At 41.3% G+C, this 24924-nt stretch overlaps 1 protein-coding gene across 2 annotated transcripts in view; it reads right to left on the bottom strand.

The window, feature by feature from the left end:
* Shtn1 (shootin 1) overlaps positions 1-24924 on the bottom strand; it is a 115713-nt gene that overhangs the window by 31013 nt on the left and 59776 nt on the right. For both annotated transcript variants that reach the window (XM_008827336.3, XM_008827335.2), the window contains exons 9-13: positions 23340-23486; positions 20379-20532; positions 17081-17180; positions 10119-10201; positions 2456-2565 (exon numbers count right to left, since the gene is read on the bottom strand). In XM_008827336.3, coding sequence (XP_008825558.1) covers positions 2456-2565; positions 10119-10201; positions 17081-17180; positions 20379-20532; positions 23340-23486 — 594 coding nt within the window. The remainder of the gene's footprint in view (positions 1-2455; positions 2566-10118; positions 10202-17080; positions 17181-20378; positions 20533-23339; positions 23487-24924) is intronic.

Here is a 24924-nt window from a genome sequence, read left to right as displayed (position 1 = left end):
GGCACAGCAGGTAAAAGCACTTACCCCCAAGCCTATCAACCTGAGTTCGATCCTCATGCCCCACACGATGGAAGGAGAAGACCAACTCCTTTTGACCCTCCCCACCCACACACACACAATGGAACACTCTCCACGTGCATACATGCTCACATGAATAAACATAATAATAAACATGTTTTAAAGATTCCATTTCCATTTTTAAAAATGAAGATAGAGAAAAAGCCAGGCTAAGACATTTAACTTTCATAGCCCAGGTTTTCTGTGAAACGAGCATTCCCTCAATATCAGTCAGAAGATCCAGGACAGTCATTTCAACCAGGCCAGCTCCACCTACACTATCAGGTGATTGGAAAATAGGACATCAAATTGGTATCCTCAAAGTGCATTTAGTTCTTGCAGGAAAACTGTTCATGTGACAATTACGACTTTTGGACCAATGCCCTGCCTAAAGGTGCACTCAAAAGTGCAGTCATGCCCTGGCACTGTCCTGCCTGCCAAAGTCTTCGAGAGCCTGACCCACATACTCTTAGACTGTGATGTTTTGGGACTGATGTACCGGGGAAGAGGTCTAGGCTCAAGCACGCAGTGACCACTCGAGGCAGAGGTTATGGGCCAGATCACTCAGGGCTACACTTGCGCAGTCTGATGGAGAGTCAGTGAAAACCCAGCTGTCTACTGATTCTTGCTCAGTTGTTTTTCAGATTTTGAGCTCACAATTAAATAAGGTGCAGTTGTAAGAGCAGACAGTGATATTCTGAAAATGGAAACAGCACGGAACATTGGTTACTTATGTTTTAAGATGCTTTTAATATTAACTAATCAATATTTTTCACTCCATTTTCCAGACCCCACATTTGGACACACTGTCATGTTTTGTTCCATTTCATCCTGACAACGGCCCCATTGAGTCACATAAAGTAGGGGCAGGCCCCAGCTGTAGAAGGAAAAGTGTAGGGAACCTGGAATAATGCCAGAGCCTCGGCTCCCTCAATATGATCTGTCACTCACTCACCTGATGCCAACACTGAAAGCATTCACAGGATTACCCCACCCAGCTCTTCCTGTCTTTAGAGATTCTGCCTCTTTTACTTAGAACTCTACTTTTAAACCACTGGTGCAGACAGACCTACATGGCATGGCTGTCTCCTAGGATGCTGAGTCTGCTCTTGGAGCGGAGCAAGGCTTTCTTCTTTCCAAGTCCAGCCCACCATGACCACTCCTGCTCTCCCTGGCTATCTTGCCTGCTGGTGATCAAGTGGCAACTTTAAAAGGCACCTCAGAACTTCTACCCAGCAGTTCTAACACGGAGTTCAAGAAGTTAAAGAGGAGCAGCCTTGGGACTGGGGAGATGACTAAGTAAAGTGTCTTGCAAATATGAGGACTTGATTTTGATCCCTAGAACCCACATTAAAAAAAAAAAAAAAAAAAGCTTGGTGTATAGCACAAGTTTATAATCCCAGTTCTGGGGAAGCAAAGAGGAAAATTCCTGGGGCTCACTGGTCAACCAGCCTAGCTTAAACAGCAAGCTCCAAGCCAGTAAGAGACCCTGTCTCAAATACACAAGGTGGACAGCATCCTGAGGAGCAACTCCTGGGGTTGTCCTCTGTCCCTCTCCCCCATGCTACATACACCCATAGACACATATGCACCTGCACACACAGCTAAACAGACAGATACACAGATAGCACAACAATCTCAAAAGGAAAAGAAAGCAAGCTGTAAAGTATGATGGACAAAGAAGGAGAAGAAATCTGTCCATATCTAACTAGTGTGTGGATAGAAAGGACATTTTCAAGAGAACTCTCAAAAACCGTTACCGGACCTATGTGAATGTGCCAGGCAGAAGGCAGGAGGAAGATCTGCGCTGGACTCTCAGCATGGATACCCTTGCTGTGCTAGTCAGGAGGCAGCTGCTGGAATACAGGCATCTCAGCCCACCCGTGCTATACTGCCTTAGTTCTCTCCAGCTGGTATTATGTGATTCCCCGACCCAAACTGAAGCCTTGGGAAAGCAAGGATGCTATCTGTTGCTCACTGCCTTATCCCCAGTGCCTACAGTAGTACTTGGCAGAAAAACAAACTCACACACACACACAAAAACACAAAACCAAAAATCAAAAAAAAAAACCCCAACCCAGTACTTGAGTAAATACGCAACAGAATCACAGAAGAGAACCAGGAATCCAAGAAAAGAACGGGAAGGGCAAGCGCTGATTTGTTGTTTGATATGACAGCTCACTTCTGGTATAACCGGGCACACTCTCCAAACTGAGGTTTGCCTCTGGTCCCAGAACCCCCTCGAAGCAGGTTCAAACCAAAGTGAAAGCTTTTTCGACATGTTAGCCTTTTCCTAAACCTTGGCAGTCAGGCTTGACGTAGCCTTCATCAAACTTCAAACACCTGCATTAAAAGAAGAAGGAAGTGTCCAAACGGAAGAGCACGTGTCTGCGCTTACCTTTGCCTTCAGTCTGGCTGTCTGGTTTACTGGTCTAAGATGAACCCCCTTTTTAATTCTATCCATCATCTCTTCCACTGCTTGCCTCTTTAGGTCTGTGACTTCCTCAGCTGTTCAAAGAACACAAAAAGCAATCATCTTAGGTTACAGGAAAACATCTAATTCCTCTCTCTGGTGACGTGGGGAGATTGTGCTGTGTAATTAATCACAATTTTTCAAACAGTCACAGAACAATAATTCACTATAGTTAACAGCCACCAGGTGGAAACACATTAAATAATGTATTTTTGAATAATAAAAAGTTTTATTAGAATCCTAGGAATTTCAATAATCTAGGTCAAGCTTACATGTAGCACAGAAATTAATACTGTCCCATCTATGAAAAACAAAATAGATTGTTTATCGATTAATCCAAGAACAAACTTAGATGCCACCAAGTATTTCATTTTATTTATTTATTTGCGTATATGGCATATGCTCAGGTGTGTGCATGTCTGTGCATATGTATAGAACCCAGAGGAGCGTGCTGGGTGTTCAGTATTATCACTCCCCACCTTGTTCCTTTCAGACAGGGTCTCTCCTAAACCTGGGGTCAGCAAGCTCCATGATCCTCCTGTCTCTGTCCCTTACTTTGTGTCTGTGCCTCCCACAATGGTGGGATTACAAGCATAAGTATGGCCCTGCCCAGTTTTTAGGTGAGTGCTGGAGATCTGAACTCAGGTCCTCATGCTTGTGTGGCAAGTGCTCTTACCCAATGAGCTATCTCTCCAGCCTCCTCTAGGTCCTTTAAAATATGTAACTTTGTGGGACTGGAGAGATGGCTCCATGGTTAAGAACACTGGCTGCTCTGGCAGAAGACCTGGGTTTGATTCCCAGCACCCACATGGCAGCCGACAACCATCCATAACTCCAGTTCCAGGGGAATTCAACACCCTCTTCTGACCTCTGCAGGCATTGCATGATACAGGTGCACTTACCTACATGCAGGCAATACACTCATACATATAAAATAGAAATAATAAATAAAATATTTAGGGGCTGGAGAGATAGCTCAGTGGTTAAGAACACTGGTTGTTCTTGCAGAAGACCTGGGTTCAAATCCCAGCACCCACGTGGCAGCTAACAACGGTCCGTAACTCCAGTTCCTGGGGAGCCAACAGCCTCTTCTGTCTTCTGTGGGCATTGCACGACACGTGCACTTACCTACATGCAGGCAATACACTCATACGCATAAAATAAAAATAATAAATAAAATGTTAAAAAATAAAATATCTTAAAAAATGCAACTTTGTACCTTTCCCAAATTATTCATCTTTGCCTCAAAAATGTTTTTACAAGCTAGAATATATTCTATATCAAAGAAAGCTGGCCAAAGTTTATCTGAAAAAAAGAGATCACAGAGATCCATAGTTAAGAGATGAAGAACAAATAGGTAAAATCTATTTTTATACTGCAGTCTTCTATCCGGGAATCACACAGAAAGGAAACATTTAAGAAAACCCTTTCAAGTCTTTTTCGGTTGTTCATGTTAAATAAAGAAAACATACATCTAGCAATAACTGAAATAATTAAATGTGATTACAAATTTCAACCTTCAGGGGTGGAGGTGTTGCTCAGGGGTAAAGCACTTACATAGCATGCATGACAAAACTACTTATCTATTGTCTAACTTCACGGTGTGTGTGTGTGTGTGTGTGTGTGTGTGTGTGTGTGTGTGTGTGGTATGTGTGTGTGGTTACATGCATGTGAAGGTCAGAGTAGGATGGCAGGTGTCTCCCTCCACTGCTCTCCGTCTTTCTTACTGATTTGAGGAGACGGTCTCTCACTAAACTTGAAACTTGCTGTTATAGCAAGGCTGACTGATCAGGAAGTTGCTCTTGGGATTTACTTGTCTCTGTCCCAGCAATCCAGGGGTTACAGGCGCTTGAAAGCATGCCTGGTGCTTTTTAAAACATGGGTGCTAGGAATTTGAACTCAGCTCCTCGTGTTTGCAAAGTGAGCACTCTTACCCACTGCCATCTTCTTAGCCCCTATTGTCTAACCTCTACCTTGTTTTGTTGCAAAAACAAATCATTAAAGCTGTTATGATGTACAGCAATTAGATCACTGCAACTGAGTTAAACTTCAACCTGTTGACCAAATTAAACTTGTTTTACTCAGAGAATAGCTTTTTAGAACACTTATCACCATTAATGTGCATCTAGACCTTTGTTTATCTCCACTGAACTCACTTCAGTCAATATATCTAAGTTTAATTATCTATAAGGGCCTTCTCATTTGCATGTTTAGTAGAGCACACGTTGCCTGGCATGTGAATCTGCCTATTGATTTGAAGTTTGGGCTGTTTATCGATTGCATTTTTACTGATCAAGTAGAAATGACTAAGCCCCCAAAGGCTGCCTTCAAGAAGCAGGAGACCAAAAGTGTATCCCAAAACTAATTAGCACTAGTGTCAGGCTTTGCACTAAAGAGGCCTAACTCATGGCCTCTCTCTTGAGGAGACTTCACATGGACCTTGAGTAGCCATTTCTCATCTATGAGTACCTGAGGGAGAGAGTCTAGAAGCTTCCATTATCTTCCCCTCTGTAGCACTAATGGTTACTGCTCCATTCACATTGTAACCTGACTTTAAATTAAGTTCCATCATCCTCAGAAGCTCCTGAAAAGCTGAGAATTAAAATGTCTCAGTATTCAACATGCTTCAGGGCCAAAAGTCAAAAAAAGCACCTTCTGCCAAGTGTATTAGTTATTTTTCTTACCGCTGTGACAAAATATCTGAAAAAAGCAACTTATGGGAGGAAGGGTTTATTCTGGCTCATGGTTTGAGGGCACAGGTACGGCGGGGAAGGCATGGCGGCAGGGGTGTGAGGCAGCTGGTCACCCTGCATCAGCCAGGAAGCAGACAGAGATGAATGCAGGTGCTCAGCTTGCCTTCTCCTGTCTATGCAACCCAGGACCCCAGGCCATGGGATGGTACTGACCACATTTAGGGTGGGTATTCCCACCTCAGTTAACCTAATCCAGAAACTCCCTCACAGGCCTGCCCAGAGGTTTGTCTCCTAGGTAATTTCTAGATCCTGTCTAGATGACCATCAGTTTCAGCCATCACACAGGGAAAAACAGGAAACAAAATCATCAAAGTAAGAATTCATGTATGAGAAAATGAAAAGTGATAAATCCTTTGGGTTGATCAACCATGTGCCCTTAAGAAGCATTTGCGGGGCGGGAGTAGGGTCTCAGCTTATCCTGATGCCTCAAAAATATCTACAACAGGGCAGGCAAGAAATCCACTCACTCATTCACTCCCTCCCTCAGTGTTTGAATATCGACTGTACACTACAGTGTTTTCAGTGACACTGCTCAAAAGAAGGGGAGATAAAAATCTGGGTGTACCATTTAAACACCTGGCATGGGAGGTGGATTTATTCCTGGGAACTGAGGAAACAGCTTCAAAACACATTTGTGTAGGAAGTTGTTTTTTGTTTTTTCTAGAAAGGCCTGCCATTTTGAGAAAAACTAGGAAGAGCTGCCTGGCGAAAGGAACACCGCCTACAAACAGATTAGCGCTCTGCAAGGAATGACTGAAACCCAATTAAATGCACCATACAAAAACTAATTAAGGCAGACAGATGGAGAATTATGGTCCACACCATTCAAATCTGCTACAGCATCTAACAGCAGGAATTTAAAGTAGTCCCTTAGATTTGCTTGCCAGAATCATAGTGATAATTCAGAGAAGTGCCGCTATCTGTATTGTGTACAGATTATAAACCAGGCTTTAATTTCTCAGTCTTTTTTTCAAATGTAAAGGCTTAATTGGTCTTAAGGAAAGGAAATCACTCTTATCAGATTCCCTGCTCGGGTGCAAAACAAGGGCAACGCTGGGCTAGCTGAACAAGCTTTCTCCCTCTTACCGACCCTGTTTTTTGAAAGAGTAAAAAGCAATCTATATGAACTTCTGAACTATTAAGCAGTTCTAATAAACTGGCAAGAATCACCTACAGAGTGCTCGTGGTATGTTTTGTAATTCTTTCTGCAATCACACAGTTGGTAATTGTCTCACAAAAGCATGTAATCAGGGGGACAATGGAAATATGCAGGATGCTGGAGATTAAAGAAAAGGGACAAATGAAGACAACAGGTCTAATGTTATTGAACTGCCACGGGAAAATAAAATCAAAGGTTCTTTGAGTTTGTGCTTCAAGGTCAGTCTTGGATCAGAAAGCTACATATAATTAATTGGGGCTTAAATTTTAAGACCCACTTGAAAAATAACTTAGCTCTTAAAAAAAAAAAAGAGACTCACAGATGAAATCATCACCTTGTTAATCAAATCCCCTGTGGTTACCCAGAAGAAACAAAATTTCTTTTTACTTCTGTTTTGCTAATGTTGTTTAAAAAAGCCATTAAAAAACAAATTACCCTCTGTCATCATGATGTAAAAAATATCCAGAGTTTACTACGTTCGAATACGTTTAAATCTGACCTAATGTCATATAGAAATTCCTTGATTACAATATTGCAAGACCCCAGCTCCACCCCCTCCATGAGGACTCTCTTTGCCTCTCCCAAAGGGAGGTTTGGGGAAGAGTTGCAGAAATAGCTCAGTGGGTAAGAGCACTTGCTGTGCAAGCATGAGGAACTGAGTTCAAATTCCCAGTACCCATGTAAATAATTAAGCATAGCTGTAGGTGCCTGTAACTCCAGTACTGGGCGGGAGGAGCACAAACAGGAAGCTTGTAGGAGCTTGCTGGCTACCAGTCTAGCTCCAGGTTGAGTGAGAGACCCTGTCTCAAGGGAATGTGGTGAAAAATGATAGAGCGGGATACCTGATGTCCTCTTCTGGCCTCCGAGCACACACAGGCATGTGCATCTGCACACACACACACACACACACACACACACGTGCAAACATTACCCACATATATCACACATTTATTACATACCACACACACAGACATACACATCATCATCATCATTATCATCATCATCATGTACTCAGAGGTCAAACTGGAATACCCAGAAATGACTCAAACACCAGAGTCCAGAGCGGAAGCTGGGAACAGGCCATTAAATCCTTAAGGCAATGAAATTTAAAGCAAAAATGCTATAGAATACAGGTGTCCCAGTTCACTTTAATTGTCAAACTGACACAGTCTAGAGTCATCCAAGAAGGGATTTTCAGTTGAGGAAGTTCCCAGATCAGACTGGCCTGTGGGCATGTCTATGAGGGATTATCTTGATTGCTAATTGATGGAGGAGGGCCCAGTGCACTGTGAGTGGCACCATTCCCTGGGCAGGTGGTCCTGGGCTGTTAAGCCTGAGCCTTCCAGCAAGCCAGCGAGCAGCATTCTTCCATGGTTTCTGCTTCAATGTCCTGCCCTGACCTCCCTCAGTGATGGACTGTTGCCTGTAAGCCGAAATAAACTCTCTTCCTGAAGCTGCTTTTGGTCACAGCAACAGAAATCAAACTAGAGCAACAAGCCAATGACCTGCTTGTGTGGGTTGTTAGTATTACTATTTAATAAACAGGTGGTGGAGGAGGAGGATCCTGGACCACTCAGCATGGAGGATGTAGAGTTCCAAGAGCATCTTGCAGAGAAGGCTCTGACTACAGGGACAGCAGGAAGGCAATCTAGAGTAAGGGCACACATCGAACCAGTGTATAGCAGGCCAGAGGTAGTGCTCCAGTCAGAGAGCAGGGAAGATAGAATGAGAAATGAGGAGGAAGCAAGAGCAGAGGACCATTGATAAGCAGAACACAGAATATGAGTTCTAATCTGATGGGGTGAGAAACACACACGTCCTAAGATATAGGTGGCTGACACGATTTGACCTACGACCTGAGAAAGTCACACTGCCAGTGAGATGAAAACAGTCAGACTAGAGCAGGAAACAGGATCCCAAAAGAACCTTACACCAATCTGGACTTGATCAGGCAAGCTCAGGAGTCTTAGTCACAGGTGCTAAGTGACCTGGTTGAGTCTAATTCGGGTTCCACAACATGCAGGCCAAAGGGGCCAAGAACTGGGTCAGCTCCAAGGCTCTGCTCCTCATGGCTATTACCCACTCAGTGCTGCCAACAGCTCTGCACAGGCTCTACATCAGCTACCCAGTGTCTCTGTTCAGTGGCTAGGCTCTCCTGCTTCTGGTCCCTCTCCTCACACAGTTCTCTAGATCTCTATTTCTGGTGGTTCCCAGAGGCTGTGCATTCGACCTCCCTAGCTAGTTCTGAATCCATCCATCTTTCTATCTGGACAGCTGCTACCCAGTCTCAGCCTGCTCATCTACAATGATAACATTCCTCTGTTTGTCTGTCATGTCTCCCCCCCAATCTGTTCTTGTCCTCCTATACCCACACAGCAGCCATAGCAATTTTTAGAAAAGATAAATCTCACCATATCCCTGCTTCAAACTTCTACTGCTCTGAAAAACCCCAGAATTTTGATCACAGCTTCCAGAACCCGGCTCCCGCTCACCTCTTAGCCCTATTTCCCTGCTCCTGAGTTGTTCTTTTAGTTTCCTGATACACAAAGCTCCTTCCCTACTTCAGACCTTTTGAACCTACCACTGTGCTGTGTGGGCAGCTTTGACCCCAAATACCCCCACCCTGATGTTCCAAATACATGACCACTCAACTTGCAGACCACCTTCTGACTCCAGCAGTTCACCATCAGGCTCTCTTAGAAACATGTGCTCTTCCTCCATAGTATTTCCCAACAACTGCATGAAACAATTCCACATCTACTTGGCTGGTCTTGTTTACATCATGTCTAATGACATTAGAATGTGACTGCAAGACCTTGTCTTTCCAGCATACAACACTACAGTATTACTCAGTGTGAGTACTTGATGAGAGCTCAACTCACTATCACTGTTAAGAAGTTTTTCCCCAAACCTCCCATTTAGAATTACGTCCTCCCCATTATTCCCCCAAGGACCTGTTCCTTAACGAAAGCCTAATTCTTTTTCTTTTAAAAAAATATTTTATTTATTATTTTTATACATATGAATGGATTGTCTACATGTAAGTGCACCTGTGTTGTGCAATGCCCACAGAGGTAAGAGGAGGATGCTGGATTCCCCTGAAACTGAGGTTACAGGTGGCAGTTATCTGCCACGTGGGTGCTGGGAATCAAACTCAGGCCCTCTGCAAGAGAAGACAGTGCTCTTAACCCCTAAGTCATCTCTCCAGCCCCAAAAGTCTAATTCTTAACATGCTTTCATTATAGCAACAGTGATGTGCCTACATTTTATCTTCTCTCAACAGTAAACTATAGGAAGGTACTGTCAGCTAGCTAGTTCAGCCTATAGCTTTTTTTTTAAGATTTATTTTTATTTTATGTGTATGTTTTGCCTACACATTTGTAAGTGTACCACATGTATTCCTGAACCTATGGAGGCCAGAAAAGGGCATCAGATCCCCTGGAAATGGAGTTACAGACAGTTGTTAGCTGCCACGTGGGTGCTGGGAACTGAGCCAGGGTCCTCTGCAAGAACAACCAGTGCTCCTAACTGCTGAGCCATCTCTCTAGCCTCCCAGTTGTTCTTTACACATCTCCTCCAACAACTGTTCAGAGTAAACGAGCTCAACAAACATGAATTCTTGAAAAGTTGTCCATCATCAACCACTTAGAAGAAACCAAACAGATACAACACTTACTTGTTTCTGGTTGAGTTGCCTTTTCTTTCTTAGCACCACTGCCACTGGGGTGGGATCGCTTCCGGATCATCGACATGAGGGATCTTTGGGAAGAAGACAAAGACCAAAAAGAGATTCCAGGTGGCCTTACTGTCCAACAGATAAAATAGATAGATTCAAAATGCTCCACGAAAACCCAGCTCTTCTGTAGTTGCTTGAATGTATAACTGGGATTTAAGCATCCTACCTTCCACTTTGAGTAACAGTATATTTTTTCATTACTCTACAGAAATGAAATATTTCATACCTTTCTATGTAAAACCAAATTGATCACTACAGAGGTGGGGCTGCTACCATCAATGCAATTCATAGACATTTATAAAGGAAAATGGATGCAGAAAAATTTCAATAGGCATATAGAAAACACAGAAATAGTTATCCATAGAAGTTCTAGTTATCTATGAAGTACATTTCAGAGACAGGGAAGGACGTGAGAAGTAGGGGTTGTTCCATATGAAGTACCAGTGTAGGGCTGGGAATGTGGCTCAGCGGCTGAGTTCTTGCCTAGCATGTATGAGTTCCTAGTTTAATCTCCAGCAGAGCAGTGTATGTCATCAGTAAACATGTACTTGTGAAACCTGGATTTACAAACATCTGAATCTGCATGGTACAGACCAAGCACCTGGGGATAAAGTATATCTAGACCACTGTCTCTCTATACCATGTTTTTCTGGGTTTTTTTTTGTTTTGTTTTGGTTTTTTTGTTTTTTGTTTTTTGTTTGAGGCAGGGTCTCCCTGTAGCCCCAGCTGGCCTGGAACTTGCTATGTAGACCAGGCTGGCCTCGATCTCACAGAGATCCATCTGCCTCTGCCTCCAGAGTACTAGGGTTAAAGACATGTGCCACCATGCCCAGCCACCCTATAGTTTTAAAATTGCACATAAAATCCAAATTATGACAAATTGGGCCACATTAAAAATTTTTTAAAAATATATGTATATTAAAATATGCTATGAGGAATAAAAAGACAAATTAACAAATAAAGGAGTTTTACAAATCAATGAAAAATGGTTAGCAACCCAATAAAAATGAAGAAAACTCTTCAATCACAATAAAGCAGGATGTCCAAATCTCCAATACACAAACAGAAAGGGTGATTACCTTTCTTAATTATCAGGCAAGTATGGTTAAATCCTCATTACTTACTTATAGAATCCGAAAAATAACTGAAGTCTGAAACCATTGACAATAAGGGCTGAGGAGTATTCAAACTGAAGAGGGCACAGAAATTGGCAGCTCTACCACGGAAAACTGTCTGGTATTGTCTTACAGAAGACACACAGAGCCATGAGCTGGGGATTCCACTACTACAGAAACACAAGTGCTTGTGTAACAGATACGTGTGCAAGAAATTTCACAGAGAATTTTCTACAGTTGCCCTAAACTAGGAATACTGCAAATGTCCATCAGCATCACAATGGCTAAGTAGGTTTTGATTGATGCATAAGTTGAGTGCAACTCAACTTCAACTACACTGTGTAACACAGAGAACCTTCCAGAATAATGTAGAGGAGAACAAGACACAAAGGATACCGGAAAATGCCAGCTATAGAAAGTTCAGAAACAGGCCATAAAGATGCTTATAGTAGGTTGGGAGTTGCTAGGGCTCAGAACATGATACTCCAAAGTAGAGCATGTTGCCATGCTGCTATTTAAACTGAAGATACTCAAACTCTCTTTCTTCCCTTCCATCTTCTACCTCTTATTTTCTGAGAAGCCAGAACTCTTCTGCCTCAGGGCAGGCCATGGGAATGGGAAGACTTACTCTAACCCCGCTTGCCTTTCTGCACAGGCTCTGGCCACACCCAAACTCCCTGATCACCTTGTTCCAGAGGATCTGGCCTCATAACTGAAGGAAAGGAATGCTACAGAGAGGCTAGAAGACTCTGAACCCAGGCCTCCTGGGATCCCCACATTCCACTAGCATTAGTGTTAGTATATATACTCCTTTGTCCAACAGCATTCAATACAGCTGTCACCAAACCTTGCCATAAAGTTTCCCTTGGTTCTTGGTCCTTCACTCTGAAGATTCCTGTGTCATTTAAAACTGCTGAGTAAAATGGGCTTTGAGGGGCTGGAGAGATGGCTTGGCAGTTAAAAGCATTTGGTATTCTTACAGAAGACCTGGATTTGGTTCCCAGCACACACAAGGTAGCTCGCAGCCATCTGCAACTCTAGTTCAGGGGATCTAATTCCCTCTTCTGACCTCTGCGGATTCTAGGCATACATGAACATAAACATTCATACACATAAAACAAAAATAAATACATCTTTTTTTTAAAAGTGGTCATGATTTTACCCTGTTAGCCTTTTTTTGCAGGAGCATCTGTCATGAAATTTGTAACACTGAAAAAACTTTTAAAGCAGGGAAATTATTACTAGAAAAGTCAACAGTGACCAGGGAGGGAGGCAGCTATGTTTGAGAAAGGATCCGCGGGATGAATAGTATTCTGCTTCTTGGTTTTTGGAGTGACTATGCTATAGATACTCATTTCATATCATTTCTAAATCATACGTAAGTTTGCACATGTCTGCTTATATAAAAACATTTCTCCATAAAATGTTTGCCAAAGGGCCAGTGAGATGGTTCAGTGGGTAAAAGTGCTTGTGGCACAAGTATGATGATTTGAATTCTACACTAGAGTCCATGGTGGAAACAGAGAACTAATTCCCAAAAGTTTCCCTCTGACCTCCACATATGCACCATGATGTATACGTGCGCGTGAGCCCACACACATACACGCGTACAATAATAATAAATAAAATCCAAAAATAAAAGTTTACTAAAAAAAGAGTGAAAAATGTTTTATTTTTTCAGCTGCATTATAAATGTTCCCACGTGGAAAATTCTAAATTGACAGAATACAACAAGCCCAAAGGAGGGTGAACTGGGAAGTGAAAATGAAAACAAATACTCAAAGAAAACTCTTAGAAATGGAACAGAAGAGAACAGAACAGAGAACAACCAATATTGCTATTTTTTATGGTGCTGGGGATCGAACCCAGGACCTCACACATACCTTGAGCTACATCCCCAGGCCATAATGTTTCTTAGTTATATAATTTTTAGGTTATTTTTTTCACTTCTACCTTTATCTATATTAATTAATCCTCTTTCTAACTGCCTTTTCGTAAAATTACCAAACACTCTAGGTCATCTCCTGAAAGAGCAGTGAAAAGCAGCGCACCATCTCACCCGGTGGCATTCCCACTGTCACCCCTGGGCCTCTGACCCCATCTACTTTAGTTTCTCTGGGCTCATAAAAGCCCAAAATGGAATTAAATTAATATTAATTTTTAAAAGTTAGACTTTCTAATTTATACAGAAGTTTGAAAAAAAGATCACATTTTTGTTCCTGATGCTGTAAGGAATAAAATATTGTAAACTTTATTTTTATTTTCCCATGCTATCAACTGACTGCCCGGAGGCTTCAATGTCTGCTTATCAGCACCAGTGTCAGGGTGGCCCAGGAGGATCTCACCAGAGGCCTCCTTTCACCTGATGCCACACTTAAACAAGCTCATCTCTGGGTGCTCTGAGAGCCTTATTGTATGCAAAGATGAGAAAGCGTGGACCTATTTGTACATATTTGTGCATGCATGAAATAGGAATACATATTCATTACTGCAAATCACCTAAGTGGATGAGAAAGTTAGCTTAAAGCCTATGTTGGTCACATATGGAACCTACAGGAGAATCTGTCATACTAAAAAAGGAAAAACTATCAAGATAGGGTTTATATTTTTGAAGAAATATACAGGATGGGGGCCACACAGACAAAATGACTGGAACGAAACTTCTGGGAACAGTGATCTAAGATTCCATTGGCCCACCATATCATGGATTCAGTGGAATGAGTAAAAGTTAAAAAGCAACTGTCCCTCCAAGATGGAACAATTCAGTGGTGAGTTTTCATTTTGCTCTTCTTCAAAGAAGCATTCAAATGTCAGCTTGACTGGGCTACGGAGTGTTCAGATATGTGACCAAACAGTATTACAGATGTTTATGTGGGTGTTTCAGGTAAGGAGAATATTTAAACCAGTAGATTAAAGAAAGCAGGATGTCGTCCTAGATGGGGATGGGCTTCATCCAGTCAGTTGAAAGCCTGACTTAACAAAGACGGGCAGTCAACATCAATTAGGGAAGAGTTTCTTCTACTTCTCCGCTTTCAAACTGGAACATCAGTTTTGGGGGTTTTTTGTGTTTGTTTTTCTGCTTTTGAACTTGAACTGCTACATCACTGCTTCTGGGCTGTCAGCCCTCAGAATGGAGCTATTCCACAGGTTCTCAGGCCTTTGGACTCGGCCTGAAACTACATCCAGCAGCTCTTCCTGGGCAGCCAGCTTGTTGACTCACTCTATAGATCTTGGGACTTATTGGCTCCATATTGACAGGAGTTAATTCCCTGTAATGCATCTATAGAGTCCCACATCACAAAACAACAGCTCAAAGACAGGTCACATATATGGCGGTGTCCCCGAAGGGTTTGTCACCTAGTAAGTTGACAGGCATCTTAATTTGTGTAAGTATACACTATGGTATTCACATAATGGAATAGACAAATAACCCATTTCTTAGACGTAGTCCCATGGTTAAGCAACACATGACTGTGTTCGTATGTATCCATCTTTATCTCCTTACACATCCTGTGTGCTCCATCCCTCTCTCTGATCTCTCTCCCAATGAGCCATGCTGCACTATCTCATTTCTCTAATAAAATGTGACCCAGTTACAACTCCTTCCCCTGTCCTCTCAGTCAAGGAGTGAAAAGGAGAAAAAAGAAGCAACAAAACCACCAGGGAAGCCACAGGCTCGAGTCCTTCTGTCACGTCTGCACGTTCACTTCTATGATCTATGTTAGAATAAAACAAATGGCTCAGGAACAAAGTTGGAAAAGCATGGGTGGTGGTGGTTCAGTGTCCAGGGAAACTCAACAGATATGCAAATATATCTTTGACAAGAAAGTTTTTCATCAAAATTTTTTCTCCAAAAAGTTATACTATTTAAATGCATCTTAAAAGCCATTCATATGATTCAATGAAATTTTTCTTTGAAGAGTCTTATAACAGAGTTCATGGTTGTGACATCTATAGTCTTGATTCATATATCCACTTCTCAGTAGAACTATAAAGTATTCTTTGTGGGGGAAATTCTATTTAGGTTATACTTTAAATTCTAGGGGCTCTCAGAATTTCCGAGGCTAAAAATTAAAGGCCAACAGCAAGACTGTAATTGCTTTTTAATAGTTCTCCTTTCTCATAGATGTGACCTTTCTTATCAGCTCAAAATTCTAGACCTCAGAGAAAGATCAAAGTGACGAATTTCCCATTTTAAATGTCACCTTCAGAATATCTCCTATAGATTTAGCTACCCAGGAGAGAGAGAATTGAAAATACCTGAAATTCTTTCAATTGACTCTTAGACTGGATCACGTGTAAAAATTATTTAACCTTAACTACTTCAATGGCTTAAAGTAGATTATGTCATACCTGACTCAGTAAGGAAAAGTAATGAGACTCTTTTTCAAAAGCAAAGTCCCATTTCCACAGTCGTGTGGGAGGAACATGCTACATTCTATTCAGATGAATCAGCTAAGGTGCAAAGCAGGAATAAATGGCTTCTCTGTGTGAGAGGATTAAACAAATCACATGAGTTAATGAAAGCTAACACATCTAGCAAAAGTTTAAATGCCATTTGTTCAAGAATAAATTATTCAAAGGCAGCTAACATCATGACATGAGGAGGTAGGCAGTCACTAAAATAATGCCGTGTCTTCTCTAATTCTGGAGAGTGGAAACTAGAACCACAAATAAGGTAAAATACAACTCTAGATCTCTCTAGAATGCACTGTGTTCAAGGAAGGCAAGGAGGTTTCAGAAGTGAACTCCTGGACTCCTGCCCCAAGAACTTAAACATTATTTTTTCTTCTGGAAGCTTCCACTCTCAGAAGTACTAAAGGCTTAACTATGAAGATAAGAATGAAAAATAATTAGTACTTTTAATTTAATTACCAGTTTGTAACAATTAGTAAGTTCAAGCTTTAACTTAGGACTTTTAAAAGTGAATAAACTAGAGCCTTCAAGTCAAATCAGGAATAGAAAAGGATTAAGACATTCTGGAGAAGTAAAATTTCTTGAAGAAGGAGTCTGGAGAGATGGCTCAGTGGTTAAAAACACTGGTTGCTCTTGCAAAAGACCTGGGTTTGAATCCCAGCACCCACATGGCAGCTAACAACTGTCCATAACTCCAGTCCCAGGGGATCTGGCGGCCTCTTCTGGCCTCTGCGGGCATTGCATGACACGGGTGCGCTTACCTACGTGCAGGCAATACATGCATACACATAAAATTTTAAAAATGAGTTGAAGGGAATTCTAGTGTCAGAAAGTGAAATTTTTAAATTGTTTCTAAGATGAAAAACAAGAATGTCTAGTTTCCAAATTTTGGAACATTACCACAGAATTTCAAGTTCTACAACAGAAGGGCATAAAGGCCACGAGAATTTCCGTGAAAGATGTTTTCTAAGACCCACATTACATTAAAACACTGCTGTCTGGGAAATGTTCTTATACTTCTTACTGCCCTTCTGGTGATGAATCTATGCTGGTATTGAAAAGGAAGGTTAGGTCTAGGGATGTAGCCGAGTTGGCAGAACATTTGCCTAGCATGCATGAAGCCCTGAGTTTGATTCCCAGCACTGTATAAACTGGGCATAGCTGCACAGGTCCCTAATCCCATCACAGTCACTAGGGAAGTGGAGTCTGGAGGATCAGAAATTCAAGATCATCCTCAGCTACAGAGTGAGTTCAAGGCCAGCCTGGGATACTTGAGACTTTGTCTCAGAAAATAAAGAATAGATTAGCATAAAGGTCAGGGTCAAGGACAGGAGTAAGCAGGCAGCAGCTGGGTCCTCTGCTGGTACTTACCGGATAGGATTGGGGGGTGGAGGAGGGAGTGGAGGGGGTGGAGGAGGCGGGGGAGGCACAGAATTCTCAGACTGATTCACTCGCTTCTGGAGTTCATCCACTGTACAGGAAGCAAGCAGAGAGAGCCGATATAAACAACTACACATTGTTCACACAAGTAATAGAAAAACACAGCCTCTCTCAAAATCAATGATTAAGGCACACATAAAAATTTCCATAGGAAATGGCAGACTTGTCAAACTTTTCCTATTAGTCTATCACTAACATTGGAGAGGGGCTTTCCATCTGTTAAAAGACACTGCAACTATTTCCTGTCTAGACAACCCTGGAAACGAAAGGAGAACTCAAGACAATGGCTAATGGGTGGGAAGTAAGATTGTGTAGGTTGAAGAACTATGTAGCAATGGCGAATACTACTCAAACACTAAGAAACTGTTCATACTAGACTTTAAAAGCCTATGGACCAAGAGCTACTTTTAAAGATGGCATTTTGTAATGAATTTTAATAGTTGCATATTTACCTCCTACACTTAATTTCCTTTAAAACCAGCAAATACTAGAGTCCCAGATTTTTAACTAGACCCATGTTCTTAAATGTCTATAACATGTCTTAAATGTCTCTTATTTGGAGAAATGTAACTTATTCATTCAAGTCACCAATAAGACAGGCATTTATTAAGCACCAACAACATGGATGGGTCTGTGTACAGTAGTGATACAGAGCATAGTCCTTGACTTCAAGGAGCTCAATTTAAACTTATATCACAGGGCTGGAAGTGTAGCTCACTGGTAGAGCGCTTACCCAGCAGGCACAAAGCCCTGGATTCAATCCCTGGTACCACCAAAAGAAAGAAAAAGATATTATTGCCTAATGGGTGACAGATACTAAATACTGCCTGCACATCAGGGCCACTTGCTCTGTTCATCACTAGCTACGCTTTTACTTCAACCCTTAGACAGGCAATGTAGGCTAGGACCACACTCTCAACACCAAGACTCAATCCATGCATACGCATCTGTCTCATCAAAGGGATTCTCTCCATTGGTTTGGTTTTTTGACACAAGGTCTCTCACAGAACCTGAAATCCACCATTTCAGCTAGACTACATGGCCAACAAGTTCCCAGGAACCACCTGTCTCTACCCCATTCCTCCCAATATTGGAATTTCAGGTGTATGCCACCACACCTGAGTTTACATGGGTGCTGGGGATCTGAACTTAGGTCTTCATGCTTATATACCAAGCACTTTACACATTGAGCCATCATTCCAGCTCTCTTACCCCTTCCCGCCTTTATGAGAAAGGGTCTCATATAGCCAAGCTAGTTTCAAACTTACAATATAGCTAGGGATGACCTTGAACTCCTGATCCTCCTACCTCCACCTCCCACAAGCTGAGATTACATTCATGTGCCACCAGAACTAGTAAAGCATGATTTCTTTTCTTCTGCTTTTCTTTTCTTTTTCTTAAGACTTATTTTGTCTATAGGTAAGTATGTGCACCATGTGTATACAGTGTCCACAGAGGCCAGAAGAGGGCATCAGATCCCCTGGAACTGTAGTTACAGAGGATTGTTAGCCACCATGTGGAAGCTTAGAACTGAATCTGGAACTTCTGCAACAGCAGCCAGTGCTCTTTACCACTGAGCCATCTCTCCAACCCAATACCAATTGATTTTGGTATCCCACAATAGGACTGGGTGCAAACACAGCAAATTCTAAATAAACTAATTCAAACTAGAATTTCAAATATCTCTAAATTCTGCCACTTCTATTACTATAAAGACAGCTCTGGCTATAGGCTATTTTGATAGTCACTAAAAAGAATGGACTATTTCTTAATTTGGGGGTTGATTTTTTTTTAAAAAAAGCAAATTGTAATCAGTTTTCATTGTGAATTTCTTAAGAAGTGTTGAAAGTTTTTGAAAGGAGAAAAGCCCACATGGTTCTTCTGCACAGATTTCAAAATTCTAGTATAAAATTAACGGAAAATATGTGAGTTGAATATTGAGGCTGTTATAAAGGGAAACCTACCTGCCTCCTTAAATTACCCACCTCCTCACAGAGACTTAGACTTACTCCTGCACTGTAATCCAGCTCACATGTTTCTGCAAGCTTTCCAGCACTGAATGAATAAATCCTTTGATTTAAGCATCCCTGGTGTTTTAAAAGTTTTCCATTTAATATATATATTGTTGCCCATTTCATTGTTAGGTGTGGCATTGAAAGTATTATTTCATATGTATAATTAGACCCCAAAGATGAAGGGCGCATGAACACCAAAGACAAAGGTATTATTTAAAAAAAAAAAAGTTTAATTCTTTTTGAAAAAGCACTCCAAAATGAATAAAGTAAGTGCTTAATGATCGCTCCTCTGTAAAGGCTGGAGAAATGCTGACACTTTTGGTCCTTCCCATCTTTGGGTTTGAAAAAGGAAGCTGACAAAGGCTCTATGTCCAAAAATTAAGTTGCAATACTTACTCACTTAATGACAGAGGCTGATCTGCTGAACTGCAACAGTTAGAAATGAAGAACTTAAAAAACAAATCTGGGGTTTGTGGAAAGAGCTCAGTCAGTAATGTGCTTGCTGCACAGACCTGAGGATCCACATTGGACCCCGCCAAAATTCGTGTGGTGGCATGTGCTTATAATCTCAGCTCTGTCCAAGTGGACACAGGTGGATCCCTCGGGCTGACTGGTCAGCAATTCTAACTTACTGGATCTGATAAGATCTAGTGAGCCCCAGATCCTAGTGAGAGATTCTATCTCCAAAAAACAAGGTGGTAGCTGGGTGTAGTCATGCATGCTTTTAATCTAAGCACTTGGGAGGCAGAGGCAAGTGGATCTCTGTGGGTTTGAGGCCAATCTGGCCCACATAGAGTCCCAGGCCAGCCAGGACTACACAGTGGAAGTCTGTCTCAAAAAAAAAATCAGGTGTGAAGGCATACACCTTTAGCCCCAGCACTTGAGAGGCAGAGGTGGGTGGATTTCTGCGAGATCAAAGCCAGGCTGGTCTACATAGTGAGTTCTAGGCCAGCTGGGGCTACAGGAAACCCGTCTCAAAATAAATTAAGTAAAAATTTAAAAATTGAAAAAAAAAGAAACTAATGTGGTTGTCCCCGAGCAATGACAACTAAGGCTGACCATCCAAACACCCACACACACGTAAGCGTGAACGCAAACATACGCACAGAAATCAATCAATAAACCTGGGTATTTCTCTATAGCATTCAACCCTAACCACATGGCAGGCTTTGTCCTGGGCCTGAGAGGACACAGGGGCCCCTCAGCGCTCTTACCGGAATGCTTTAGGTTTCTGGCCTTCTCCTCTGAGCTCTGGTATTTCAGCTCCAGCTCCTTCTTGTCTTCTTCCAGAAGCTCCAACTGCTGCTTCAGGTTATGGATCTCTTTGTGCAGGGCTTCGTTTTCCAGCTGTTCCTCCAACTCTTTGACCTGTAAGTTTTACACAACTTAAATTGAGTGACAAGTTTTCTTTTGTTGCTGGAAAGGAGAAAAAACGAATGTTCTCATTTGATTCCCTCGTCACAGCAGAAAGGCTCCAATTCATCTTTGCCAAAATCATGTGCCTGATTTTTCATGCAGATTCTGGGTACAAATAATATAGGCACAGGTTACCTGTCTCGTTTACTATCAGTTTTACTGAGGACTCACTTACAGACCAGAAATTTTTTAACATGAGTCACAAAGGTTAAATAAGATCTAAAAATTATTTTAAACATTTCCATACCCATTTTTGAGACAAAAGTTTAGATGGCATTTTACAAGACCCCAAGGGCCTACAGAGGGAGAGAAAGTGGGAGAAGGAAAGGCCTGTTGATCCAGTGATAGTACTTTAAAAGATTTAGTTATCTTATGCCTGGTGTGGTGGTACATGCCTTTAATCTCAGTACTTGGGAGGTAGAGACAGGTGAGGTCAGCCAGGTCTCCATAGCAAGTTTCAGGCTAGCTAGGGCTATAGGGAGACCCTGTCTCAAAAAAGACCAAAAAGATTTTGATTTAGTTATCTTTATCTTATGTGTATGTGTTCTGTTTGCATGTACATTTGTGCACCACATGCATGCCTGGAACTGGAATTAGAGACAGTAGTTAGCTGCCATGTGGGTGTTGGGAACCAAATCCAGGTTCTCTGCAAAAGCAGCAAGTGCTTTAACTGCTAAGCCATCTCTCTAGGCCCAGTAACAGCACTCTTACATATTTGTCTAAATAAATACTCAGAAGCTGGGGATATGTCTCAGTGCTAGAATGTTTATTTAGTATGTGCAAGGCCCTAGATTGAGTTCCTAGCACCAAAAACCAACCAATCAACCACCACCAACAAAAACAAACTCTCAGAAAAATGTACAAATATATTCACTGAAATGTTTTGAGAAGCTGAGAATAAGCTAAATGTCCACCAATATGATTGATTAAATAGATTATAATGAAACACTATGTAGTCATGTAAAACCATATAGTCCAATATATATTGGTATGAGAAGACATATTACCAACTGAAAAAAGTAACAAAAAGTTATGCACAGTACAATTCCATTTAAACAATACACACACACATACACCCACACCATAAAACTATTTACAAAAAGTTTAGAGATGCAAAAAAGGATGCATCTTGGATTCTTAGGTAATCTTAATTTTCTTTTACTGATTTTACATTTCAAAAAATGTGTTTATTATAAGGAACATATGTTACTTTTGTAACTGCAAAAGCAAAGCAACTGTGTTTTAAAGACTGTTGAATCTGTAAGAGAATTTACACCCAAGTAAGAAATATATTAAGCCATACACATGAAGAATTATGCATAACTGCACAGAGTATGTAGCAGTCCTGGAACTAGCAACTGCTCTAGTTTCAGTCCCAGTTTTTGCCTAATCTTTAGTACCTCTACCCTTTGCCAGTCAGAAACAATGAAAACAACTCAGTCCTAGACTCCAGTTCAATTCAGGCCCCAGACCTGCGTTTACTAACAGAGTTAATTCCAAATGTAGTTGGTTGTTTTCAGAACCAAAAGTTAAATTTTAACACAAGCTAAACACACACACATTCTTTTTTCTCTTTATCTGAACAGGCGATTCCTGGACCTAGGGACAGAAAAAAGAAATTCTTTCCCTTCAGGCTTGGGGAGCAGTCACTGTCACTGCCTGTCAGTGCACAGGCTCTCTGTATCAATAACTCCCACTGAGGAAAGAGAAACCCAGCTCTATGTCACCACTAGCTGTTTTAAAAATATCAGAACTGGTAAGGATTACGCCTCAGAACCTCAGCTCTGAAGCATGGAGAGGTGAAAACCACCCTCAGCTAACGGCCTCCCTCATGAACAAGGTCCATTGTGAGGAACCACAAACACTGCTTTTCCCAGAGTGGTTCTTGCAAGTCTTTCTTCTACCTCCTCGTCTTCTCCCCCCTTGCTCTATCTCACCTATCACAATGGCAGGCCTCTCTGCCTGGCATGGAGGTACCTGGGCAGTGTCAGCTGGAAGAGCTCTACTCGTGCAAACTGAAATAAGCACTGTGAAGTCCTTAAACGCAGACATTTGCACAAGTTTGCATGGTCACAAATTTTCTCCAAGCAAACAATTACTACCTACATGGCTTTTTTCTTTCCCTCCCTCTCAAAATATGATACTATGTCTTCCAGCAACCTCTGTGAGACCAACACAGTCTCTCCTAAGTCCATTCCATCTCTGAAAACCACAATCTCTCAAAAAGAAAAAAAAGCCCTTCTAGACTATGAACTTTCCAAGACATTTCAAGTCCTATCTCTTTTCCTTGCATCTCCAAGGTTACTCTTCAATGAAAGTCTTTAAAATTATTATAAAGACTCTATAAGAGTGTGTTATAAATCTTATCTGGACAGTACATTAAATTTATTTACAATTTATTTATTTATTTTTATGTGTATCTGTTTTGTCTTCATGTATGTAAGTATATCATTTGCATGCAATGCCCTTGGAGGCCAGAAGGCAGCATCAGATTCCCTGGAACTGGAGTTCTGGATGGTTAAACGCCATGTGGGTGCTGAGAACTTCAGTTCAGTCAGTGCTCTTAACTGCTGAACCATCTCTCCAGCCCAATACCAATTTATTTGATAGCTATTAGTTTCTCAAAGACAATTAGGACTTGGTAAGCAAGGTGAAATATGGAACTTCCCAAGGCCACACTGGTTCCTCTTGTCTTAGCATGTCATTGTATGTGTGGGCATGTCTGTGTGTATGTCTGACTCCAGTATGAATTGGATCACCTTCTGTTGATGCTGGATTCGCTCTTCTTCAAGTTGATGGATGAGTTTTGCATTTTCATCTAAAGCTTTCAAAAGCTTCTGGTCAGGGACAGCACTCTGAAGCAGAAGGTGGCTTTGTCTCTTTAGCTTGTTTTGTTCGATGAACATCTACAAGAGTTAATTACAAAAACATATAAACCAACTGAGCCCATGCAGCTCCCCGACTCCAACTTGAACAGAAATGGGTGCCTGACTTGCATATAGTCTTCAACGCCTTAATCCCTACCCCAGGCATTGTGTGTGTACAATCATTTAATTCTATACCTCACTTTTGAATGCTTTCTTACTGCTTTAACATACAATAACAGAGTAGTGGCAAATATGTTATCAACAAAATAAAATGCCTCTACTAAATATTTCTATGATTTTTTTTGTTTTGGTCCTTTTGAGACTGGGTCTCCCTCTAGCCCCAGCTGGCCTGGCACTTACTACATAGACCGGACTGGCCTCAATCTCACAGAGATCCACCTGCCTCTGCCTCCCAAGTGCTGGGACTAAAGGTATGTGCCACCACACCCAGCTACTATGTTTTATTTTAATCCTTGCATAAATCTTATGAGCTAATTGTTCCCACTGTGAATCAGTAGCCTTTATTAATCACTGTGATATGGTAGAAATCACTTTACATCCACCATATCTTTTAGTACTTAGAACAACAATGTTAAATAGATACTATGAGCATTCCATTTTACTTGATAAGGAAACTGGGGCTCGTAGAGAACAAATGAGGGGTAAAAACAGAACTTAAACACTTATTTGTTTCATTTTCCATCCCAAACTCTCAGCACCCACCTCAGCTCCTCTGCTATTTATTAGATTTTCTGTCTTGTTTTAGACCATTTAGTTTTTTCCAGTGATGAAAATAGTTCACAATAGGAGGGTAAAGGAGAGAAGGGAGGTACTGTGGCAATATCTGTGAACATTTTAAGTAATTTATGAGTATTACTCATATATTTCTCCTATGTCAACATGACTGAAAACAGCATTATTTCCTATTCATCTGTTATTTCTTTTTCTTCATCACCATACCAAGTTGGCTGGTGGGTGATTCCAAACATGACCTATTTTACAAACTCTGACATCTCTGAATAGGAGAGCTTCATATTTTCAGGTTCTTAATGGTATTTTAAATTGATACTGTAGCTTAATTATAAGATCTGTACAGTAAAACAATTTGTTATAGGGCATATGTATGTTACTCTGTTCAGCAACGTCATTCGCTGCATAACACAAAAAGTCAATGAATGAAACTCAGGAGACACACACACACACACACACACACACACACACACACACACAATTCTGTCAATCTCCACTCAGAAAGATTAGAGCTTTAATGATTTAGACAATCCGTAAACTTAATTGCTGGTCAGTATTGGTTTCCAAGTCAAGATCATCATGAATACACTTTAAAAAAAACACTCACATGTTCTTCTCTATGTTTTTCTAGAAGGAGGAAAAAACAGCTAGAAGGGAGCTAGGGAGATGACTCAGTCAGAGAGTGCCGGCTTCACAAGGACCTGAGTTTGGATCCTCAGCATCGTGT

This window comes from Nannospalax galili, unplaced genomic scaffold, assembly GCF_000622305.1.
Source record: "Nannospalax galili isolate Female #2095 unplaced genomic scaffold, S.galili_v1.0 scaffold31, whole genome shotgun sequence".
In the NCBI taxonomy this organism is placed as follows: domain Eukaryota; kingdom Metazoa; phylum Chordata; class Mammalia; order Rodentia; family Spalacidae; genus Nannospalax; species Nannospalax galili.
Note: the sequence above shows the minus strand (reverse complement) of the source record. Positions and strands in the feature narration are given on the sequence as shown.